The sequence below is a fragment of the Hemitrygon akajei genome, chromosome 19 (assembly GCF_048418815.1).
Source record: "Hemitrygon akajei chromosome 19, sHemAka1.3, whole genome shotgun sequence".
NCBI lineage: Eukaryota > Metazoa > Chordata > Chondrichthyes > Myliobatiformes > Dasyatidae > Hemitrygon > Hemitrygon akajei.
In genome coordinates, this window is record NC_133142.1 from 60,905,360 (window position 1) to 60,931,945 (window position 26,586).

General features: G+C 43.9%; 1 protein-coding gene across 3 annotated transcripts in view; it reads left to right on the top strand.

Moving 5' to 3' along the window:
- Positions 1–26,586, top strand: part of ift122 (intraflagellar transport 122 homolog (Chlamydomonas)) — a 221,434-nt gene that overhangs the window by 137,093 nt on the left and 57,755 nt on the right. For all 3 annotated transcript variants that reach the window (XM_073072604.1, XM_073072605.1, XM_073072606.1), the window contains 5 exons: positions 2,509–2,562; positions 4,510–4,671; positions 9,187–9,353; positions 11,422–11,593; positions 17,270–17,372. In XM_073072604.1, the coding sequence (XP_072928705.1) occupies positions 2,509–2,562; positions 4,510–4,671; positions 9,187–9,353; positions 11,422–11,593; positions 17,270–17,372 (658 nt within the window). The remainder of the gene's footprint in view (positions 1–2,508; positions 2,563–4,509; positions 4,672–9,186; positions 9,354–11,421; positions 11,594–17,269; positions 17,373–26,586) is intronic.

Genomic DNA, 26,586 nt, shown 5'->3' on the forward strand with positions numbered 1-26,586 from the left:
TAGTTTGAGGAATGTTGGTATGTCACCTAAGACACTCGCAAATTTCTATGGATGTGCCGTGGAGAGCATTTAAACTGGTTCCATCACTATCTGGTATGGAGGGGTCACTGCATAGGATCAGAAGAATCTGCAGAAAGATTAACTCAGCCAGCTACATCATGGGCACTAGCCTCTCCAGCATTGAGGACATTTTCGGAAGGTGATACCTCAAAAAGGCAGCATCCATCATTAAGGACCCCCCCATAACCCAGAACATGCTGTCTTCTCATTGCTACCTGCAAGGAGGAAGTACAGAAACCTAAGACACACACACAACATTTTAAGAACAGCTTCTTCCCCACAGCCTTCAGATTCCTGATTGGATAATAAACTCTTATACAGTACCTGACTATTTTTATTATTTTGCTCTCTGTGTGCACTACCTATTTAATTTATAATTTTTCTGTAATATATGTTGCAATGTACTGCTGCTGCAAAACAACAAATTTCACAATATATGTTAGTAATATTAAATCTGATTCTGACAAAGTAACCAGTCAAATATGAAATTGTGGTACTGTTCGTAAGACCATTCTCATTCAGATTTTCAAAGTACTTTTACATGGGATTCTTGTTTGTCAGTCTTCACGATAATTTGTATTGTCTCTTACCTAGAGTTAATCCTTGCTGCTTATGATGATGTTTCCTTAAGCAAAATCAATTTGACCCCCAAGCTTCTAGATGTCTGCTACTTTAATTCTCCATTGAACTCTCAATCCAAGTGGATACAGCTTGATCTGCTGAGTATTTCCAGAAATTTCACATTTTATTTTAGATTTCCTGCATCTTCAGTTTTACAATTTTTTTTTCTTATTTTGACCTCTAAATTATTACAAAAAATGCTGGAGATAAAAAGCTATCTGACAGCACACTGGAGTAAAAAATTAGTTAATATTTTAGATTGATAACCTTTCATCAGACTTAGGAATGAAAGAAAATGGACTTTTTCTAAGTTGTTAAGATTGGAAAGAGCAAAGAGAAAGAAGGAAATGCCTGCGTTAGTTTGCAGCCAAGATTGTATAGGTGACACAGTGCTCCACTTAATCAGACTGTCTAAATTCCGGTGCATCACAACAAGCCCACATTTCTTTTATTCTGCCAGACCATTCCTGGGTAAACAGTGGGAACTCACCACCAGGGCTGTAAGAAACATTGGCACCATCTCATTCTCTACAAAATGCCACGCCTGCAGAAGATAATTTCAGTTTATGTTAGTATGGGTGGGGGAGGAAACCAAAATTGCTGACTTGGTAAGGACTTGGTGTGTCAAGTGTGAGTGACGAAGAGAAATATTATGTTTATTTGCAACAAAGGCATCCACGATTAATCCAGAAGTCAGAGATTGGTTTGGATATTATTGTAATCAAGTGATAAGAAATTAATGCCAGCGACTGAAGTAAAAGGGGGTCTGAACAAATCACAGCAGGAACAAAGGACTCAGTGGCATGATTCTTCCATTTCTTAGCATTATAATCTATTAACAATGATGCTGATGACAGTGCAACATTTGATATTATGATATATCGGAGGCAAATTGAAAATCTGGCTGAGTGGTGCCATAACAAAGAACTCTTACTCAATGTTAGTAAGACCAAGGAGTTGCTTATTGACATCAGGAGAGGGAGACCAGAGGTCCATAAGCCAGTCCTCATTGGAGGATCAAAGGTGGAGAGGGTCAGCAACTTTAAATCCCTCAGCATTATTATTTCCAAGGACCTGTCCTGGTCCCAGCACGTAAGGGCAATTACAAAGAAAGCACAGCAGCAGCTCTACTTCCTTAGAAGTTTATGAAGATTTGGCATGACATCTAAAACTTGGACAAATATCTATAGATGTGTAGTGGAGAGTATATTGACTGGCTGCATCACAGCCTAGTATGGAATCACCAATGCCCTTGAATGGAAAATCCTACAAAAAGTAGTGGATGCAGCCCAGTCCATCATGGGTAAAGCCTTCCCTACCATCAAGCACACCTATATGAATCATTGCCACCACCCAGGTCATGCTCTCTCCTCACACTCACCATCAAGGAGAAGGCACAGGAGCCTTGGGACTCAAAACACCAGGTTCAGGAATAATTATTACCCCTCAACCATCCGGCTCTTGAACCAAAGGGGATAACTTCACTCAATTCACACCCCATCATTGAAATGTTCCCACAACCTATGGACTCACTTTCAAGTACTCTTCATCCCATGTTCTCATTATTTATTTATTTATGTACTTATTTATTCTTTCTTCTTGTATTCGCACAGTTGTCTTTTGCACACAAATTAAACACCCATGTTTGTGCACTCTTTCATTGATTCTGTTATGGTTATTATTCTATTATGAATTTATTGATTATGCCTGCAAGAAAATGAATCTCTGGGTTTTATATGTTGATATATGTACTTTGATCATAAATTTACTTTGAAGTTTAATGGAATTGTGTCCATATTTTAATTTAATGTTTTTATTTATCGGCAGGCTTTTGTTCGAGTGCGAGACCTCCGATATCTAGAATTAATTAACAGCATAGAAGTAAGGATGTCATCTTTTAAATTATTTAACTGTCTCAATATTGTTGGGATATATTATTCTGTATTTGTTAATACAAAATATGGGGACCAAGTTGTCCCAGAATAATTCAAAATGATGCTCTAACTGAGGCCTGATTCACCATTCTTAAAATTGAACTATAACCAAGATGATGGTCTAGTTAGATCAGAAAAAGTGGATCAAAATATTCAGGACATTGTAATCTTCCCCCACCCTTTTACATTGAATTTGTCATGGAATATAAGTATGGTCAGTTTTCAGTTAAGCCCATCACCCCAACTGGGGCTCAGGCGTTTCGTGAAAGTCCTCTATCCCAGGTCAGTCTTTCAAGTTGTCCCCAGGTGTAGCCCATCCTCAAAGATTCTTCCTCTCCTAGGGGCAGGACTTCTGAGCCTCTGTTGGCATTTCTGTAGCTTTGGGTTTTTATTGGATGGGGTTGCTAACTCCATGCCCAACCCTCCTTTTGCAGCCAGGCTTGGGACTTTACATGGTGGAGTTAGTATGAGGTCAGCAGCCATCAAAAGTACCCACGGAGCTCTGTTACGTCCCAGGTACTCTCCAGACAGTTCATATTCAATATTTTGTGGTGAATCCTACTCTTATAATAGACTAAATGGCTTTAAGGTAAGGGGTGGAAAGTTCAAGGGGGATGATAGAGGAAGGTTTTTTACTCAGAGAGTGGTTGGTGCGTGGAATGCACTGCCTGAGTCAGTGGTGGAGGCAGATACACAAGTGAAATTTAAGACGCTACTAGACAGGTATATGGAGGAATTTAAGGTGGGGGGGTTATATGGGAGGCAGGGTTTAAGGGTCGGCACAATATTGTGGGCCGAAAGGCCTGTACTGTGCTGTATTATTCTATGTTCTAACATGATGTCTAGAAATTATTAATTTTTGGAATTTCTAAGTATGCTGTTATGCTTTAGGATATAGGGTTTTGTGAGAGTGTAATGCATAGCTAGCGATCTGTGGGAGGGATAACTTCAGATTCATGGCAGATATCGGCAAGAACGTCCTGTTCAGAATGTCTAAGTTCCTGTAATATTCTGGGAAGGACAGTATAAAACTAATTAGGCCAGAAATTGCAACTAAGAAGTAAATGCAGGGAGTACAGAACAAGAGAGAATTAGGAACAATACAGACAGGTGGAATCATATAATGTATACAATCGTCTGTAACGGTTGGAATGTACGATCTGCTGACAAGTCTGGTGAGCACTGGTACATTGAGCCACATGGGAAGAGAACTAGATGTGTTTTGAAAAAACTGGGGAAGCTGTCCTGGAGAACAAGACAGAGATATATAGGAAGAGTTTTGGTTGACTAAAATATAATAGACCAATTTAAAATATCCTGGAAACATCAAAATGAGATTTCTTTATTGAAGGTAAACAATAAGACTTTATTAATTCTACTTTGTTTCACTGAGATTTTTGGAAAAGGAAGCAGAACATGGTAGCATAAGAGCAGCATGGTAGCATAGTGTTTAGCACAACACCTGGGTTCAATTCCTGCCGCTGACTGAAAGGAGTTTGTACATTTTCCCCGTGACAGCTCAGATTTCCTCCGGTTGTCCCATTTCCTGCCACAGTCCAAAGCCACACCAGTTGGTAGGTTAATTGGTCATTGTAACTTGTCCTGTGATTAGGCTAGGGTTAAATCGGGAGTCACTGAAATGCCATCACTTCTAGTTTATATGTTGAGATGCATGCATTCATACATTTCATGTTCTGTCCTTTGTGAAGGTAATGAGCAATCGAGTGGTACTTTTCAGAACATGAAAGGCATTGAAATGGTTTACAAGAATTCAAAGATAGACGGAAAACATGTCTTGTAATGTTCCCCTTCAGTATGGTTGATTGGGAATCAAATTTACTGTGTAATCTACATTTGTGTTTAAGTTATTCCATGCAATTTTCTTTCCCCTCAGGAGCGTAAAAAGCATGGTGAGAATGATAATGAGCTGTTTTTAGCAGATGTGCATGCCTACCAGGCCAAGTTTCATGAGGCTGCCAAATTATACAAGAAAACGGGAAATAATAGTCGAGCCCTAAACATGTACACAGATCTTCGGATGTTTGACAATGCCAAGGTACTGTGCTGTGAGTAATATATTCGAGGTGAAAGTTGCACTTTGCAGTTACTCTTACTGCCTTTAATGACCCTTTTTGTTTTCTCACATGATCCTTTTTGTACTACACATGTTTTTAAGTCACTTATTCTGCTGCTTCTTTTTAAGTGACTGCAGTGGTAAGCAGAGAACTGTTAAGTGAAAAGCTTGTATTATCAAGTTTTGTTGGTCTAGACTGATGAGAAGGGTGAAAGTGGACTTAGCCAACTTGAAATGAAAATTTCAAGTTATGGAATAGCAAAGAGCAAAGTGATGGTGCAAGATGAGGCTGGAATACCTCCTGATGTGTTGTGCAGAGATTTTGTCACATCTGAGAAGAAGGGAAGGAAAACAGGATTTATAATCACATGGGGAGGGGCAGTCATCACCAAATAAATTTTACATGTTTTACATTCTGTTTGAGAATAAGGATTTGATCGCTAGTACATCTGATTCTCAGCTAGTAACATTATAGGCCCTTAAGCTCAAATTTCAGGCCTCAAATTGTCATGGTATCCTTGAGTGGCATAGCACAGAAGCACATAATCCAAACTTTTTCTACACACTAATCCCATTTTCCCTCATGAGAGCATTATCCTTCTAAGCCTTGTCTATTTAAATGTCTGGCTGAATACCTCATAAACAATGTAGTTGTATTTGTTTCCTCCACCTCCTTTGGCAATGCATTCCAGACGTCAGCCACTGTCCCTGTTTTTAAAAAAGCTTAACCCTCAGATCTCTTTTAAAACTCCTTTGCACCTAAAACCAAAACAATTTTGTATACCTTTCTCAGCCTTCTTCACTCCAGTCCATCCAGCCTAGGTTATCAATTTCTCTCTCTATGGTGAAAGTCCTCTAATGCAGACAACATCTTGGTGAATCTCCTCTGTACACTTTCCAATGCAATCATATCACTTAGTTTGGTAAACAGGACTTCAAGCTATACTTCATAGTCTGACCTAATTAGTATTTGGTAAAGTTTGTCAGCTTATGTTGCAATTTTTATGTTCTGTGCCCCAACCTATGATGGCAAGTATGTGATACACCTTCTTCGACATATGTTCCCACTTTCAGAGAACTATGGACCTCAGTCTGTTTGTTCTTCTACATTCCTTAGTATCCCATTTCTTGCATGTCCAACCCCTATTTAACCTTAAAAAGTGTCACCTTGCATCTATTATTAAATTCCATCTTCCAATATTCTGCCTAACTTTCCATCCTACTGTATCCTTAGACAACCTTCCTCACAAGACCACCAATTTTTATGTCACCTGCAAAATTACCTCCTTCATTGACACCCAAGTCATTGACACATATCAAAAACAACAAAGATTCCAGCACCGGTCCCTGCGGGTACAACATGCGGCCATACGCAGAAAGCCATCCTCCTATCACCAAGTCAGTGTTAGATCCAGTTAGCCAGAACGCCCTGGATTCCATGAACCTACCATAACGTTATGAAATGCCTTACTAAAGTCCATATGAACTATGTCTTTTGCCCTGCCTTCATCAGTCTATTTAGTTATTTCCGCAATGTGTTCAAATTAGTTTAGTGAGGCAGTAATTCCTCTTCCTTAGAATTTTCTCAAATAACTTTCCTCCCTCTGATATTACACTCACTAGCCTGTAGATACCTCTGTTGCTTTTTTTAAATAACGAAACAAAATCAGATGAACTTCACTGGTACCTTGTGGTCTTGCAGTACCTCGCTTGTGGCTAAGGAAGATGGTGATACCTCTCCGGGGCCCAGCTATCTCCTCCCTTATTTCCATAACATTCTGGGATAGATCTCATCCAGCCTAACAATTTATTCACCCTTATGCAATCCAGGAGATCTAACATCCACATCATCTTGTTATGGACATGCTCCGGACTATCAAATGTAGTCGTTATCCTCCTTTGTGAAGTATTCATTTAAGTTCTCACCCACGTCCTTCAAGCGAGGGCTACTCAGTCTTTCCCAGATACCTCATTATTCCTAGTATACTTATTGAATAACTTGGGATCTCCTTAATCTTACCTGCCAAAGATATTTCGTGCAATTGTATCTTATCATGAATGTGTAATTTATTTAGAAAATTATTGATGTTAGCTTCTGAAATGCCCTAAGAGCTCACTATTATCTACTGTGAAAGCAACTTGACAGCCCCTAACCACTACTTAACAACAGAAGAGGCTTAAAAGCAGATGAACTACTCATCATTGTCCTTCGCACTTAATTTGGACACAGCAAGGTTGTTTCTAGCCCCTTCCAAAGTGAATTTTGGGAGCGTATGTAGTAAAATTTCTGAATTGGGACAGTGTAACAATCACTCAACCAACAGATCAGATGTACACTCCTGCCACATCTGGTCAAGAATGGTGATGAACATTTAAACAACTAATGGAAGGTGAACATTGCAGTACTATGTTCAGAGATGTCTATATGAAGCAAGTGAGTACAAAGATAAGGTTGAAGAATGTTTAGCTAGAAGTGCTAAGTATTTTGCCCTGGATTCTGTTGAGAACGTTCAATGTTGAAGCATTCATTGAAGCATGTGGAGACTATTCTATCACATCTTGTCCCGATTTCCTTCTGAAATGCCACCATTGCAGAAGCAAACCTGCTGTTTTGATCTATTGCAGGAACATTTGGCTCTAGAGCTCATGAGAGTCTTTGTCATGTGGACCAATGAGCTGAGGAAACAGTAATTGTCTTGACATTTCAGTAAATTTGATAAATTTGAAGTCCGTAAGGGTATAAGGGTCATACATCACACAAAGGAAGATTATTGTAGTTGTTGGAGGTTAATTATATCAGCCCCAGATAATCAAAGTTCATCAGAGTTGTCTGTCTTTAGCTGCTTCGTCAATGACCTTCCTTCATAATAATTTTAAGGAGTAGGTTTGTGGTGGATTCATGGAATGCACTTCCAGGGATGGTGGTTGAGGCAGAAACATTAGGGACATTTAGATAGGCACATGGATGAAAGAAAAATGGAGGGCTATGTTGGGAGGAGAAGTTAAATTGACCTTGGAGTAGGTTAAGTGGTTGGCACAACATGGATACTGAAGAGTCTGTATTTTGTTGTTTTATATGTTCTGAAAGATCAGTATGAGGAAATTTACTAATGTTAGTCCAATGTTCAGTTCTATTTGCATTTACTTAGCTAATGAAGCAGTTCATACACTCCTACAGAAAGAGCAGGACAATGTGGTAGGTAAAATCCATGACACAATTTCCAAGCAAAGTTTATGTCCAATAAGAGTTCTTAATCCCAAAACCAGGGGTCATTGGTCTAGAGCGAGAGGGCAAAGATTTAAAAGGGACCTGAAGAGCAACTTCTTCATGCATAAGGTAGTAAATATATGGAACAATTTGCCTGAAGAAGTGGGTGAGGCAAGTACAACAGTATTTAGTTACATGGAGGGGTGGGGCTTGGAGTAATATGGGCAGGAAATCAAGACAGGTTACAGACTGTTGACATCCTGAGAATCAACATTGACCAGAAGCTCAAATAGGCCAGCCACAAGAGCAGGTCAGAATTTGGACATCTTACACTGGGTCACAGGCCTTACACTGGGTAGGCCTGCCACGCAAGGCCTACCACATGTAGTTTCATATCTTTCACTTGTCCAAATGATTACACCTCTGTTATCATCCAGGATAAAGCATCTTAGTTGATTAAAGTTCCAGTGACCATTCTAAACATTCATTCCCTCCACTAATGACAGTATCCTATCTACAAAATGTACTGCAGTTATTTACCAAGGTTACACTGACAGCACCTTCCAAACTTGTGACATGAACATTTTATCATATTTAGAATCACAAAAATGTTTAGAACAGAAATATGTTCTATCAGTACACCTAACCATGATGCTATTAGGCCCATATTTTTCAACATCTTTTTTGCCTTACTACCTGTATAAATATCTCTTAAACATTTAATTGTGCCATATAGCATTCCCCTCCATATGAAAAGCTTAACTCCTCATTTCATTCTTAATATTGAAGAAGGCCATTCAGTCCATTAAGCTGACTTTCCTTCATTTTCTTGCAATTAAATCCTTGAACTTACTGCCCAACAGCTTTATAGAAGTACCTTTATAGGGACTGTGGCAGTTGAAAGTAACATCTTCTTGAGGGTATTTAGGACCGACTTTGCCAATGATGCCCACATGCTGAAAATTGCATAAACAAGAATAGCCTGGCTTTTACTGTATATTACTCCACCACTGGTGTACTATGGCAGAAGTGTGTTCTTTAGTTGTCTTAATTGCAGGCTAACTGTCCTTGCCTAAATTAATCATAACCTGACAAGTGCTTAAAAGAAAGTAAGTGTCTTTGTGAGATACCTGTTAAAGAAAACCCAATTAAAATTATGTAGAAAAATAAATAGACTGGACTAAATTGAGTTAGTAAGGTGCTGAATACAAGTTGATGTTTATTTTATAATGTTGTAGCTGAAAAACCAGAAAAGCTAGTAATCATGCATTTTATGATGACTTCCTCAGGATTTCCTTGGCTCAGGCGATCCCAAGGACACTAAGATGTTGATTACGAAACAAGCAGACTGGGCCAGAAACCTCAATGAGCCAAAAGCAGCAGCAGAGATGTATCTCTCTGCTGGAGAACATCTGAAAGCAATTGAGATCATCGGGGACCATGGATGGGTTGATATGTAAGTCTGTAACGTAGAAAGAATTGCTATTTGTAAACCTGAGGAAAATGAACAAAAAATCACATACAGAACGTTTGGGACGCCATGGCAGTATAGTGGTTAGCGCATTGCTATTACAGCTGGGAACATTGGAGTTCAATTCTGACACTGTCTGTAAGAGTTCATATGTTCTTCTTGTGACCGGATGGCTTACCACCATGTGCTCTAGTTTTCTCCACGTTTCAAAGAAGTACTGGTTAGTACACTAATTGGTCATTGTAAATTGTTCTGTGATTAGACTAGGGTTAAATAGATGGTTTGTTGGGCGGTGCAGCTTGCTGGGCCAGAGAGGGCTGTTCCACACTGTATCTCTAAATAAAAATATATAAGTAAATAAAACACTACAGCACAGTATTGGCCCTTCACCCCACGGTATTTAACCTACTCTAATATCAATCTGACCCTTCCCTCCTACATAGCCTTCCATTTTTCTATCACTGATGTGCCTATCTAAGAGTTTCTTAAATGTCCCTAACATATCCGCCTCCACCAAACCCCGAGGTAGCGCATTCTACACACTCATCAATCTCTGCCTTTTTACAAAAGAACAACCTACTTCTGACATCTGTGCTATAATTACCTCCATTCACATTAAAATTATGTCCCTTGTATTAGCCATTTCCACCCTGAGAAAAAGTCACTTCTCATCCTCCTATGCTCCAAAGAGAAAAACTCTAGTTCGCTCAACCACTCTAATCCAGGCAGAATCCGTGGAAATGAGCAGTCAACATTTCAGTCCTGACGAAGGGTCTCAGCCCGAAACATTGACTGCTCGTTTCCAGGGATGCTGCCCGACCTGCTGAGTTCCTCCAGTGTGTTGTATGTGTTGATTTGACCACAGCATCTGCAATGTACTTTGTGTTTAGCATCCTGGTAAATCTTTTCTGCACCCTATCCTTGCTATAGCGAGATGTCCATAACTGAACACAGCATTCCAAGTGTGGTCCAATCAGAGTTTTATAAAGCTTCAACATTACCTCACAGCACTTGAGCTCAATCTCCTAACTAACGAAGACCAACACATTTCATGTCTTCTTATCCCTATCAACTTGTGCACCAACTTTGAGGGATCTATGGCATGGATCCCAAGATCCCTCTGTTCCTCCACACTGCCAAGAATCCTGCCATTAACCCTGTACTCTGCCGTCAAATTTGACCTTCCAAAATGAATCATTTCAGTCTTTTCCAGATTGAGTTCCATCTGCCACTTCTCAGACCAGCTCTACAACCTGTCAATGTTCCATTGTAACCTACAACCTTCTGCACTGTCCACACCACCAACCTTTGTGTCATCTGCAAGCTTGTTAACCCACCCTCCACCTTCTCATCCAAGACATTTATAAAAATTATAAAGAGCTGGGTCCCACAACAGATTCCTGTGGAACACTGTGATCACTAACCTCCAGGCAGAACATGCACTGTCTAATAAGCTAGCTATATTACTATCATTTTACTTGTGCTCTTTTTCTGCTGGATTAAGATTCATTGCTACATAATGCTCTGGCAAAATATTGATTAATGACTACTTAAATATGCTGCAGTATGCTAATATTCTTTTATTATTTTTCATTGTGCAGTCATGCACATGGTTTATAATGCTTTCTTTGAGTTTCTTTTTGTGTTATGATCATGCAGTGTCAGAAAAAGACTGGAAGTAACATTTAATCTAAACTGCTTAGTTTTCTCTTAGTTTCATTGAAATCCAGTGTCGTTGATCAGCCAGCTCTGTTGCCCTCTGTTTAAACATGTAGAATCATCACATAGGTTCACATTGCATATTTTTATCATCATTGCTGTTTTCTCAACCTTCCATTGCTGGTAGTGTGTGCTATATCTTGCCACCCAATTCTTCAGTTTGATAACCTCATGAGCCAACATCTGATAGCGCACAAATAACTCACCTATCAGCAAAGAGACATGGACCGAGCAATAATGCTTCAGATATGTACAGGGATAACCAAATTATGAGGAAGTACTTCTGTCAGTTAATGGCAAAGCACTGGCTTACAGAACTGTTTGTATTATACAGGTTAATTGATGTAGCTCGTAAGCTAGACAAGGCTGAACGGGAACCCCTATCAAGGTGTGCTTATTTTTTGAAGAAGCTGCAGCATCCTGGATATGCTGCAGAGACGTACATGAAGATGGGAGACCTGGAGGCTCAGGTTCTACTGCATGTGGAAACCAGGCATTGGGAGGAGGTGAGAAAGTTTGCCGGCAGAAACAATTAAATGAACAATATTTACAATACATTTTCCAATCCCTGTGTACAGAATTCTCACCATGGTCTAAGTTTGTTTGACAGTGAAAGATGTCACAGTGTGATATAGAATGGTAATAGGTCCTAAGGCCTTGCTGACCTTTACGCACACTAATCTCATTTTATCCTCCTATCAGCATTCCCAGGTTCTACACCTTACGGACAGCTTATGGAAGCCAATTAACCATATGTCTCTGAGATGTGGGGGTAAACTGGAGCCACCCCAGGGAGAATGTGAACATCCACGGTCAGGATCAGATCCCTGTCGTGGCAGCTGATATAGTAGCTCTGCAGATGGAGCAGTTGGTGACCGATGGTGTTCTACAGGGATCTGTTCTGGGACCCCTGCTCTGAGATTTTTATAAATGGCTTGGATAAGTCAGTTTACTGATGACACAAAGGTTGATGCTGTTGTTGATAGTGCAGATGGTTGTTGTAGGTTACAGTGAACAATGACAAGATGCAAAGCTAGGCTGAGAAGCGGTAGATGGAGTTCACTCTGGAAAAGTGTGAAGATGAGCTCTGAAGGTCAAACTTGAAGACAAAATACAAGGTTAGTCACAGAATTCTTAACAGTGTGGAGGAACAGAGGGCTCTTGGGCATAGATAAAGTGGATAGCCAGAGACTTTTTTCCCAGAGCAGAAATGGCTAAAACGAGAGGGCATAATTTTAAGGTGATTGAAGGGACAGTATGGGGGAAATGTCAGAAGTAAGTTTTTTTTACACAGAGTGGTGGGTGCTTAGAATGTCCTGCCAGGATTGGTGGTAGAGGCAGATAAATTAGGAACTCTGGGATAGGCATAAAGATGAGCAACAAATAGATGAGTGTGGAAGGTGAGAGTTAGATTGATCTTTCTGTAGGTTAAAGCGTTGGTACACCAAAGGGTCTATACTGTGACATTGTAGCGATGTGCTACACACAGCGCTGAAATAACGACATAGTCGTTTGGAGACTAGTTTATTCAAACTTCGCGGCGCTGGCATTTAAATCCCTAGCGCCCGCCCTCTGTGGGCGGAAATGATGTCAGAGGTACATTACCAAAGTCTCCCCCCGCGTGCTGGCTATTTGTGAGCCAGTTCACCCTGCGCAGAAAATGGGTCGCCACATAACCCCCCCCCCCAGAACCGGCGATACACCCCCCAATGTCCACAGTCTGGATCAGCCTCTGTTTGGGAGGTCTGCCTCTGCGCCATGGTGCCTGAACCTCGACTGGCTCCACATGGGCTGGTTTGAGTCAGTCCACCATGAAAACCTCCTCTCTCCCCCCAGTGTCCAGAACGTACGTGGACCCATTGTTGTTTATTACCTTGAATGACCCCTCGTACGGCTGCTGTAGCGGTGCCCGGTGTCCACCCCTTCGTACAAACACAAACTTACAGATCTGCAAGTCTTTGGGTACATGGGTTGGGGTCTGTCCGTGCTGTGAAGTTGGTACAGGGGCCAGGTTGCCGAGCCTTTTGCGTAGCCTGTCCAGGACTGCTGTGGGTTCTTCCTCTTGCCCCCTTGGAGCTGGTATGAACTCTTCCGGGATGGCCAGGAGCATCAACTCAGCCGACAAAGCGTGCAGATCCTCTTGGTGCTGTACGAATTCCAAGCAGGACCCAGGGAAGCTCGTCCACCCAGTTAGGTCCTCTCAGGCAGGCCATGAGAGCCGACTTCAAGTGACGGTGGAAGCATTCCACCAGTCCATTCAACTGTGAGTGGTAGGCAGTTGTGTGGTGCAGCTGCGTTCCCAACAGGCTGGCCACAGCCGACCACAGGCTGAAGGTGAACTGGGCGCCTCTGTCAGAGGTAATGTGGGCCGGTACCCCGAAGCATGCTACCCAGGTTGCGATCAGTGCTCGGGTGCAGGAATCGGCAGATGTGTCGGTGAGCAGGACCGCCTCTGGCCACCTTGTGACTGGTCTACCATAGTTAGGAGGTACCGCGCTCCTCGGTACACTGGTAGGGGTCCCACGATATCCACATGAATGTGGTCGAACCTCTGGTGGGTGGGTTCGAACTGCTGTGGCGGGGCTTTAGTGTGCCGCTGCACCTTGGCTGTTTGGCACTACGTGCACGTTCTGGCCCATTCACTGACCTGCTTGTGAAGTCCGTGCCACGCGAACTTGCTGGAGACCAGCCGGACGGTTGTCCTGATAGATGGGTGTGCCAAACCATGTATGGAGTCGAAAACTCGCTGCCTCCAGGCTGCGGGGACGATGGGGCGAGGTTGGCCGGTAGCCACGTCGCACAGGAGGGTCCTATCACCTGGGCCTATGAGAAAGTCCTGCAGCTGCAAACCTGAGACTGCGGTCCTGTAGCTGGGCATCTCGTCGTCTGCCTGCTGCGCCTCCGCCAGTGCTGCATAGTCCACCCCCAGGGACAGGGCCTGGACAGCTGGTCTGGAGAGTGCGTCTGCCACGATGTCGTCCTTTCCCGAGACATGCTGGATGTCCTTCATGTACTCGGAGATGTAGGACAGATGTCGCTGCTGGCGAGCCGACCAGGGATCGGACACCTTCGTGAACGTGAAGGTCAACGGTTTGTGGTCCGTGAATGCGGTGAACTAAGGTACTTCTAAGAAGTACCTGAAATGCCAGATTGCCAGATACAGTGCCAACAGCTCCCGGTCGAAAGCACTGTACTTGAGTTTGGGTGGTTGTAGGTGCTTGCTGAAGAACGCCAGGGGTTGCCAGCACCCCTCGATGACTGCTGTGTCTGATGCGTCCACCGTGAGGGCGGTCGGAACGTCCGTTCTGGGGTGCACCAGCATCACGGCATCTGCCAAGGCTTCCTTGGCTTTAACGAAAGCAGCCGCAGCCTCCTCGTCCCAAGTAATGTCCTTGCCTTTACCCGACATCAGGGTGTACAAAGGGCACATGATACGGGCTGCTGAGGGGAGGAAATGGTGGTAGAAGTTCACCATACCAACGAACTCCTGCAGGCCTTTGACTGTGTTGGGCCGGGCAAAGTGGTGGATCGCGTCTACCTTGGCGGGCAGAGGTGTTGCCCCATCTTTGGTAATCCTGTGGCCCAGGAAGTCGATGGTATCGAGACCGAACTGGCACTTGGTCGGGTTGATTGTGAGGCTGAAATCACTCAGGCGGGAGTAGAACTGGCGGAGGTGGGACAGATGCTCCTGACAACAACTGCTGGCTATAAGGATGTCGTCCAAATAGATGAACGCAAAGTCCAGGTCGCGTCCCACCATGTCCATTAGCCACTGGAACGTCTGTGCGGCATTCTTCAGGCCGAACGGCATTCGGAGGAACTCGAACAGGCCGAACGGGGCGATGAATGCTGTTTTGGGGATGTCTTCAGGGTGCACCGGTATTTGATGGTATCCCCGGACGACGTCTACTTTGGAAAAGATTCTTGCCCCGTGCAGGCTTGCTGCAAAGTCCTGTATGTGCGGCACGGGGTAGCGGTCTGGAGTGGTAGCCTCGTTCAGTCTGCGGTAGTCGCCGCATGGTCTCCAACCCCCGGCTGCTTTGGGCACCATGTGTGGGGGGGGAGGCCCATGGGCTGTCGGACCTCCGTACGATCCCCAATTCCTCCATCTTTTTGAACTCCTCCTTCACCAGGCAGAGCTTTTCCGGGAGGAGCCTTTGTGCGCGGGCATGGAGGGGTGGTCCCTGGGTCGGAATGTGGTGCTGTACCCCGTGTCTGGGTATGGCTGCTGTGAACTATGGTGCCAGAATCGATGGTAAGTCCACCAGGATTCTGGTGAATTTGTCGTCTGACAGCGTGATGGAGTCCAGGTGTGGGGCTGGCAACTTGGCTTCACCCAGGGAAAATGTCTGGAAAGTCTCGGCATGTACCAGTCTTTTCCCTTGCAAGTCGACCAGCAGGTTGTGAGCTCACAAGAAGTCCGCCCCCAGGAGTGGTTGGGCCACCGCGGCCAGTGTGAAGTCCCACGTGAACCGGCTGGCGCCGAACTGCAGCTGCACTGTAGGTCCGTATCATGCTGCCATTTGCGGCCCTCAGGGTGGGTCCTGGCTTCCTGTTGCGGATGTTGTACCCCGTCAGGGGCAAGACGCTGATCTCCACTCCGGTGTCGACCAAGAAGCGGCGTCCCGACTGTTTGTCCCAGACGTACAAGAGGCTGTCCTGATGGCCAGCCGCCATAGTCATTAGCGGCAGCTGGCCCTGGCCCTTGCAGGGCGGGCGACAATGGCGGGCTTTTGTGCCCCACCGCTGGTGGTAGAAACATCACTGTTCACTGGCCTCCTCACTCCTGCCTCTGTGTTGTGTGCGCCCCCCCGCCAGGCCTGGTCTGGTCTGCTGTTGGGCGCGTGGCCTGGTAATCTGACCGATGGACTCTCCCTCTTGGCTTTCCACAGCACGTCTGCCCAGGCCGCCACCTTCCGGGGGTCGCTGAAATCTGCGTCGGCCAGCAGCAGATGTATGTCCTCGGGCAGTTGCTCCAGGAACGCTTGCTCGAACATGAGGCAGGGCTTGTATCCGTCAGCAAGGGACAGCATCTCGTTCATCAATGCTGACGGCAGTCTGTCTCCCAAACCGTCCAGGTGAAGCAGGCGGGCACCCCACTCATGCCGTGAGAGGCCAAAGGTCCCAATGAGCAGCACCTTGAATGCTTCATATTTGCCTTCTTCCGGGGGCGACTGTATGAAATCCGCAACATGAGCGGCCGTCTCCTGGTCAAGGGCGCTCACCACGTGGTAGTAACGTGTAGAATCAGAGGATATTTGCCAAATCTGGAACTGGGCTTCTGCTCAGCTAAACCACACGCGTGGTCGCAGCGTCCAGAAAGTCGACAGTTTTAGTGAAACTGCGTGAACAGATGAAGAGTCGGTCATCTTTGGTCCAAATCCCGTTTGGACCGTCGGGGTCACCAATGTAGCGATGTGCTACACACAGCGCTGAAATAATGACACGCAGTCAGTAAGTCGTTTGGAGACTAGTTTATTCAAACTTCACGGCGCTGGCATTTAAATCCCTAGCGCCCGCCCTCTCTGGGCGGAATTGACGTCAGAGGTACATTACCAAAGTCTTCCCCCGCGCGCTGGCTATTTGTGAGCCGGTTCACCTGCACAGAAAGTGGGTCGCCGCAACGTATTGTTTTATGTGCTATCTATATTGCTGTGCCATGCAAGATGTTAAATATTTGAGAATATCTAATTTTAAAAGGTGCAAAAAATGTCAAAGTGTGAGCAGTTATTTCAAATTCATATCCATACAATATTGATCTGAATCTGTCAACAACTGAAATATTACACACATGCCACAGGGTGGCGTTTGAGTTTCAGAAACTTAGATTTGCTCTGCGCATGGATGCTGTGACATTGTGAAAGGAGTTCATGAAGATTTTCTCTGTTTGGTGTGTCTAGTAAAAGATCATAGTAGATCTTTGAACAAGTTACAAAGCCTCTATAGACCACACAGTTCCCCAGAACAATGCTCCCTTACTAACAGAATTTACCAATCTTGAATATTCCAATTCGACAATTGATGTCAGTTTTAGTCCTTCTTCTGTAGTCCACTTACACAAGTGGGGTGTTCTGGATGGACAGCTGCTGGTCGGCTTTCCAATACATAGTGTTGAGACAGAGTATATTGCTCAATGAAGGATTTTTTTTTCTGTTCTCACGATTTGCTTTTCTACTATCCAGGCTTTCTCCTTGGTAGAAAAGCATCCAGAATTCAAAGATCTTGTGTACGTGCCTTATGCGCAATGGCTGGCAGAAAACGATCAGTTTGAAGAAGCCCAAAAAGGTGAGATCATCATTAGCCAGGATGAAATTGGTGCAAATTCTGAGATTCATCACGGTCAGATAATAGAAGAACTCAGTGATGGCACAGTGGTGCAGCAATTAAATTCTGCTACCATGCAGCTCCAGGGAATTGGGCTCACAGTGGTTAGTGCAATTCTATTACAGCTTTGGGTGTCAGAGTTCAATCCGAACAACCTCTGTAAGGAATTTGTACGTACTCCCTGTGAAAGACGTACCATTTATTTGGTTAATTGGTCATTGTAAATTTTCACATGATTAAGCTTGGGTTAAATCGGGGGTTGCTGGGTGACACGGCTCAAAGGGCAGGAAGGGCCTATTCCACGAGGATTATTTTTTAAATGAAATAAAAAATATATATTAGGCATGTGTAAAGTGTGCACATTGCTTGTGACTGTTCATTCTCTCCAGATGCTCAAGTTTTTTTTTAAGGATTATAGGGGTCAGCACAACATGGAGGGCTGAAGGTCCTGTACTGTACTGTAGTGTTCTGTGGTTTCCTTCCATTTCCCAGAGGTGCGCTGGTAGGCAAATTGGCTGAATTTAAACCCCCCCCCCCTTAGAGTAATAATGTACAGAATTTTTATTTAGAGTTACAGCACAGTAAAAGGCCCTTCTGGTCCATGAGCTCATGCTACCCAATTACACCCATGTGGCTAATTTACCTATAAATACTGTATGTTAATAGAATTTGGGGGAAAAACCAGAGCACCTAGAGGAAACCCACACGATAATGGGAAAACTCCGAAACTCCTTACAGACAGCAGCAGAATTTGAGCTTATGTTGCTGACACTGTAATCGCATTATGCTAATCACTACACTGCCCTGTTACCCCCTAAAGAGGATTTGATGGACATATGTGAGAGAAAACAAGTTGCAGGAATAAGGGGGGAGGGGAGTGAGATAGATGTTTCCAATGGGCCACTGACCTCTTCCTGTGTTGTGTATATATAACAAAGTAACAGCTTGGGTGCACATTCAGCAATTTTCCTGAGAAAGTCTGTTTGCCAAAATGTGTTTCTTCCCATGGGGAACAGGAACTACTGGCATGTGAAATTTAATAGAAAACAGCACAGATATTGGAATTCTAAAACAAAAACACAAGATGTTGGAAATACTCAGCAGGTCAGGCCACATCTGTAGAAAGAGAAATTATTAACATTTAAGGGTGAAGACGCATCATCAGAATTGGGAAGGAGACAGAGCAAGTTTGTTAAGCTGGAAGTGGGATGTGTCTGATGGTAAAGTTAGGGTGACCATGGCAATGAAAATATCCCCATACAAGGAACACAAGTTGAAGATTTTCTATCCAAGGGAGTGGCTAACTACTCAGGTATTTATTACAGATGGTGAGGTAGACAGTAGAGCCTGAGAAAGAAAATGAGCCAGTAGGAAAGTTAAATCAACAGAATATAAGAACATAAGAAATAGGAGCAGGAGTAGGCCATCCAGCCCATCGAGCCTGCCCCACCATTCAGTAAGATCATGACTGATCTGTCCGTAAACTCAGCTCCACCTACCTGCCTTTTCCCCATAACCCTTAATTCTCCTACTGTGTAAAAATTTACCTAAATGTTTCTTAAACATATTTAGTGAAGAAGCCTCAACTGCTTTCCTGGACAGAGAATTCCACAGGTTCACCATTCTCTGGGAAAAACAGTTTCTCCTCATCTCCGTCCTCAGTCTTCTCCCCTGAATCTTGAGGCAATGTCCCCTAGTTCTAGTCTCACTTACCAATGGAAACAACTTTCCTACTTCTGTCTTATCTATCCCTTTCAAATTTTGTATGTTTCTATAAGATCCCCTCTCATTCTTCTGAATTCCAGAGAGTATAGTCCAGGCAACTCAATCTCTCCTCATAGGTTAACCCCTTCATCCCTGGAATCAACCTGGTGAACCTCCTCTGCACTGCCTCCAAAGCCAGTATATCCTTCCTCAAGTATGGAGACCAGAACTGCACACAGTACTCCAGGTTCAGCCTTACCAGTACCCTGTATAGTTGCAGCATGACCTCCCTGCTCTTGAATTCAATCCGTCTAGCAATGAAGGCTAACATTTTGTTTGCCTTCTTAATAACCTGTTGCACCTGCAAGCCAACTTCTTGCGATTCATGCACAAGCACTCCCAAGTCCTTCTGCATAACAGCATGCTGCAATCTTTCACCATTTAAATTATAATCTGCTCATCTATTATTCCTTCCAAAGTTGATGATCTCACATTTACCAACGTTGTATTCCATCTGCCAGACCTTGGCCCACTCACTTAACCTATCCCTATCCCTCTGCAGACTCTCCACATCCTCTGTACAATTTGCTTTTCCACTCAGTTTAGTGTCATCAGCAAATTTTGCTACGCTACACTCAGTCCCCTCTTCCAAATCATCAATTTAAATTGTAAACAGCTGCGGACCCAGCACCAGCCCCTGTAGCACCCCACTCACCACCGACTGTCAACCAGAGAAACACCCGTTTATACCAACTCTCTGCCTTCTATTGGTTAACCAATCCACTATCCATGCCAATACACTTCCTCCGACTCCATGCATCCATATCTTATTTATAGGTCTCTTGTGTGGCACCTTAACAAATGCCATCTGGAAATCCAAGTATACGACATCCACCTGTTCCCCCCTATCCACTGCACTCATTATGTCCTCAAAGGACTCCAGTAAGTTTGTCAAACAGGACCTGCCCTTTCTGAATCCATGCTGCATCTGTCTAATGTCTCCTTTCTAAACGTTTCTATTTCTTCCTTGATGACAGCTTCAAGCATTTTCCCGACTACAGATGTTAAGCTAACTGGCCTATAGCTGCCCATCTTATGCCTACATCCTTTTATAAAAAAGTGGTATGACATTTGCTGTCTTCCAATCCGCAGGGACCTAGAGAATTTTGGTAAGTGATTACCAATGTGTCTACTATAACCTCCGCCAATTCCGTCAGCACCCTGGGATGCATCCCATCAGGACCAGGGGACCTATCTTTAGGCCCACTAGTTTGCTCGTCACTATCTCTTTAGTGACAGTGATTTTATCGAGGTCCTGACCTCCCATTTCGTACATAACATAATTCATTGGCATATTAGACGTGTCCTCCACTGTAAAGACCGACACAAAATAGTCGTTAAATGCCTCAGCCATTTCCTTATCACCCAATATCAATTTCCCCTTCTCATCTTCCAAGGGACCTATGTCGACTATAGCTACCCTCTTCTGCTTTATATATTTATAAAATCTTTTGCTATCTGTTTTTATATTTTGTGCTAATTTACTTTCATACTTTATCTTCCCTTTCCTTATTTCTTGCTTAGTTGTTCTTTGTTGCTTTTTGATGTTTTCCCAATCCTCCAGTCTCCCACTACTCTTTGCGACTTTGTACACATGAGCTTTTAATGTGATACTATCTTTTATTTCCTCAGTTATCCAAGGCTGTCTCTCCCCACACTTGCTGTCCTTACTTTTGTTGAGCACTGTGAAATATCTCTTTGAAAGTATTCCACTGTTCCTCAACTGTCCTACTAAATAGTCTGTGCTCCCAGTCCACATTAGCCAACTCCTCCCTCATCTTGTTGTAGTCTCCTTTGTTCAAGCATGATACACTATAGTTTTAGATCTAACTATTTCATTTTCCATCCGTATATGAAATTCAATCATACTATGATCACTCTTTCCAAAAGGATCTCTGACTACAAGATTGTTAATCTTACCTGTCGCATTGCACAGGACGAGGTCTAAAATTGCATTTTCCCTTGTAGGTTCACTAACATGCTACTCAAGAAAGCCATCACGGATGCATTCTGTGAAGTCCTCCTCAAGACTTCCTTGACCAACCTGATTCACCCAATCTATGTGGAAGTTAAAATCCCCCATGACAACTGCCATTCCATTCTTACAAGCCTCAGTTATTTCTTGGTTATCAGAATATAACCAGAGAATAGAAATGGGCAGAGAGCAGTGGGATAGCGGCGGTGCAGTAGGGGCTGGTGGAGATCAGAGCAGACATAGTTAGGACAGGTGGAGAGAAGGGAGTGAGAGGAGAAGGGAGTATGGGGCAAGTGGAAAGGAGGACTGAAGAGATTTCAATGACTTAAACAGCACATGAAGTGAGATTCAAAACGCATTTATTGTCAAAGCGCACGTGTCACTATATACAACAATTAGATTAATTTTCTTGCAGGCATACTCAATAAATCTAATAGCCATAATAGAATCAATGAAAGATTGCACCAACAGGGCAGATAGCAACCACAATAGATGAAGAATTCTTGAAAGTGAGTCCATAGGTTGTGGGAACTGTTCAGTGATGGGCTAAGTGGTTATCCCCTCTGGTTCAGGAGCCCGATGACTGAGGGATAATAATTGTTCCTGAACCTGGTGGTGTGAGACCTGTACCTTCTTTCTGATGGCAGCAGCAGGAAGAGAGCATTACCTGGGCGGTGGGGGGGGTTGGGGAGGTCACTGATGATGGATGCTGCCTTCCCATGACAATGCATCATGTAGATGTGCTCAATCGTGGGGAGGTCTTTACCTGTGATGAACTGGATCTACCTTTTGTAGGATTTTCAATTCAAGGGTATTAGTGTTTCCATACCAGGCTGTGATGCAGCCAGTTGTATACTCTCCGCCACACATCTGTAACTTTACTAACTTCTACAGATGTCATGCCAAATCTTCACAAGCTCCTAAGGAAGTAGAGGTCCTGCCAAGCTTTCTTTGTAATTACAGCCAGGACAGGTTCTCTGAAATGATAACACTGAGGAATTTAAAGTTGCTAGTGCTCTGCACCTGGGGTTCCCTGATGAGGACTGGCTCATGGACCTTCAGTTTCCTCCTCCTCCTCCTTCTCCTCCTGATGCTTAGTCAGCTCCTTGGTCTCAATGACATTGAGTTGTTATTATGGCACCATCAGCCAGATTTTCAATCTCCCTCCTAAATGCTACTTTGTCACTAACTTTGATTCAGCCTACGTTAGTGGTGTTGTCAGCAAACCTAAATAAGGCAGTGGCGCTATGCTTAGCCACACAGTCATAAGTGTAAAGTGAATAGAGCAGGGGTCTAAGCACACAGCCTTGTGGTGTACCAGTGCTGATGGAGATTGTGGAGGACATGTTGTTACCAATCCAAACTGACTGGGGTCTGCAAGTAAAGAAATCAAGGAAAGGAAGGTGATGGAGTTGTTGTATATAAATATATAATTTAATATAAACATGAAGTTCTGCAGATGCGGAAATCCAGTTAAAAATGGCACTGGTCATGACCAGCGATATCAGTGGCAAAAAAAACAAAAAACAAAATAAGCTGCTAAATACCTTATTAATAACAAACACAGGAAAATCTGCAGATACTGGAGATCCATAGCAACGCACACAAAATACTGAAGGAACTCAGCAAGCCAGGCAGCATCTATGGAAAAGCATTTTGTGTGTGTGTTACCTTATTAAAAACACTTTATTAAAATGATCAACGATAACAATGGAGAGGCAAGAGGTGGCAATGGTGGAGGCAAAGGTGAGAAATGTGAGGCAAGAGGTGGCAGAAGCAGGTATGCAGGGATGGCGCTGTTGAGGCAAGCAAAGATATAGGTGGTGTCAAAAGAGAATAGAGGAGTCCCCAAGAGCGAGGAAAGTCCCAATGTCTGATCAATTTATGCACTGGGCCAAATTGAAAAAGGTCAGGTATGGGCCGAATTGTGGCGACATTATTCAGACCCAGTTGGTCCAAGACCAAGGAGCAATGTGATGTTTAGACAATTTAAGCACTGGGCTAGGTTGAAAATGTCAGGGTGTCAGGAACGGAGGGGAGGCGAGGCTCGATTCTTCTCGCTGTTCTGCAAGGTTTACTCAGTTCTGTGCTGAACTGAGACTGCGGCCTGCTCTGGCTGCAGCGAAGCCTGGCTTCGTGTCTGTGGTTGCATAACCTTTACTCAGCTTTGTAACGAATGGAGCCTGTGGCCTGCTCCAACTACAGTGAGCCTGTATTCATGACTTAAGTAAAACTTCAGTTCTGAAGCTCAGTTTTGTTTGCATGATTTGCTTTTTCTTGCTCTCTCTGTGCATTGTGTGTTTGACTTTTTTAATGGGTTCTTTTGAGGTTTCTTTGTCTTGTGGCTGCCTGTAAGGAGGTGAATCTGAAGGTTGTATGATGCGTACATACTTTTGATAATATGTACTTTGAAATGTTGAGCAACACGCACAAAATGCTAGGGGAACTTAGCAATTCAGGCAACATTAATGGAGGGGAAGAAGTATTCATTTTCTGAGCCAAGACCCCTTCATAAGGACTAGAAAGGAAGGGGGTAGAAGCCAGAATAAGAAGGTGGGTGGAGGGAGGAAGTATAAGCTGGCACGTGATAGGCGAGAACAGATGAGGGGTAAGATGGGTGGAGGAGGGGAGATGAAGTAAGAAGCTGGGAGGGGATGGTTGGAAGAAGGGTTAGCGCTGACGAAGAAGGAATCTTTTTGGCTTCATCCGCTTTCGCCGAACTGATATTGTAGCCACGGACACTCACATGGCCCTAACTATGCCTGCTATTCATTAGCAACCTGCAAGAGTCCATGTTCCAAGCCTGCTCTGGTAACGATCCCCAACTCTTCCACCTCTACATTGACGACTACATTGGTGCTGCTACCTGCATATAAGTTTCTTCAAGTTTGACTCCAGTTTCCACTGGCCTTCAAATTTATTTGGTCAATCTCGATACTTACTTCCCTTTTCTCAATCACTCTGTCTCCATTTTTGGATCTTCACTGATCTCTTCAACAAATTATGAACTCTCACAATTGGCTTAACTGTACCTTTTCCCACCCTGTCACTTGTAAATATGCTATTCCTTACTTTCAGCTTCACTGTCACTAATGCATTTGTTCTCAGGATGAGGCTTTAATTCCAGAGCATCTGAAATGTCTCTTTTTTTCCAAAGAATGGATTTCTGTTCCTCCACCATCAATGCTGCCCTCAAATGTATCTCCTCCATTTCTCGCACATCTGCCTCACCCCATCATTCAGCTGTCATATTAGGAATAGGCTTTCCATTGTCTTTACCTAGTACCCCACAAGGCTCTGTACCCAGCACTTCCTTCTCTGTACCTCCCATCATCTCTAACGGGATCCTACCGGGTGGCGTATCTTTGTCCACCCCCTCCTCTCCACCCAACTCATTTGCTTTCTGTAGGGTTTACTGTACATGATTCCCTTGTTCACTTGTCCTTTCTGACTGATCTCCCTCCTAGCACTTATCCCTGCAAGTGGGACAAGTGCTACACCTCTCTCACCACCATTCAGGGCTCCAAGTCCTTCCAGATAAGTGTATGGGACATTGGAAAAAATGTTGAATTTCCCCATGGGGATGAATAAAGTATCTATCTATCTATCTATCAGATGAGGCGACACTTCACCTGTGAATCTGTTGGGGTCACCGATTGTATACCATGCTCCCTGTGTGTCCTCCTCTATGTTGGTGAGACCAGATTGGGTCAAGCACCTCTGTTTGCCACAAAGCAGGGGCTCCCAGAGCCACCCATTTTAATTCAACTTCCCATTCCCATGCTGACATGTCTGTCTGTGGCCTCCTCTACTGCCATGATGATGGCCAAACACAGGCTGAAGAAGTTGCTCTTGGTATACCGTCTGGGTAGACTCCAACCTGACAGCATGAACATGGATTTTCCAACTTCTGGTCATTTTTCCTCCCTCTCTTTTTTCTTCATTCCTCATTCTGGTTACCCTCTCACCCCTTCTCCTCAACGCCCATGTCTCTCTCTAATTACACTCTTCCTTCCCTTTCTTCCATGCTCTACTGTCCTCTCCTATCAGATGACTCCTTCTTCAGCTCTTTACCTCTTCCATCCTCACCACGCAGAACATGATTTCCTCTCGCTGCTGCCATCAGGAAGAAAGTACAAGAGCCTCAGAACTCACAGCATCAGGTTCAGGAACAGTTATTACCTGTTGACCATGGCTCTCGAACCAAAGGGGATGACTCAATGTCATTTGCTCCATCGTTGAAATGTCCCCACACCCTATGGACGCACTTTTAGAACATAGAACATAGAAAATCTACAGCACAATACAGGCCCTTCGGCCCACAAAGTTGTACCGAACATATCCCTACCTTAGAAATTACCAGGCTTATCCATAGTCCTCTATTTTTCTAAGCTCCATGTATCTATCCAAAAGTCTCTTAAAAGACCCTATCCTATCCGCCTCCACCACCATTGCCGGCAGCCGATTCCACACTCTCACCATTCTCTGTGTAAAAAACTTACCCCAGACATCTCTGTACCTACTCCCAAGCACCTTAAACCTGTGCCCTCTTGTGGCAGCCATTTCAGCCCTGGAAAAAAGCCTCTGACTATCCATACGATCAATGCCTCTCATCATCTTATACACCTCTATCAGGTCACCTCTCATCCTCCGTCATTCCAAGGAGAAAAGGCCGAGTTCAGTCAACCTGTTCTCATAAGGCATGCTCCCCAATCCAGGCAACATCCTTGTAAATCTCCCCTGCACCCTTTCTATGGCTTCCACATCCTTCTTGTATTGAGGTGACCAGAACTGAGCACAGTACTCCAAGTGGGGTCTGACCAGGGTCCTATATAACTGCAATATTACCTCTTGGATCCTGAATTCAATTCCAAGATTGATGAAGGCCAATACACCATATGCCTTCTTTTTTTTTGTCTTCTAATATTGTTAGATGATCTACGGCCTTTTGCAAAACCCGTTTGATCCTCTTTTATGATAAAAGGAGACACAGTTTCCAATCACAACGCTAAGGTTTTAGATAAGATTTTAAAGTCAACATTTAACAATGAAATAGGCCTGCAGGAAGCACAGTCTTCAGGGCTCTTTTCTTTTTTAAGAATTAGGGAGATAATAGCTTCTCTCAATGAAGATGGGAGGAGACCACAGTTAAATGCATGTTTGAACATGCTTAACACAGGCTCTGATAATAGCCCTGTAACTCTTTATAGAGTTCAATAGACAGTAGGTGCAGGAGTAGGCCATTCAGCCCTTCTAGCCAGCACTGCCATTTACTGTGATCATGGCTGAACATACACAATCAGTACCCTGTTCCTGCCCTCTCCCCATATCCCTTGACCCCGCTATCTATAAGAGCTCTATCTAACTCTCTCTTGAATGCATCCAGAGACTTGGCCTCCACTGCCTTCTGGGGCAGAGCATTCCACATATCCACCA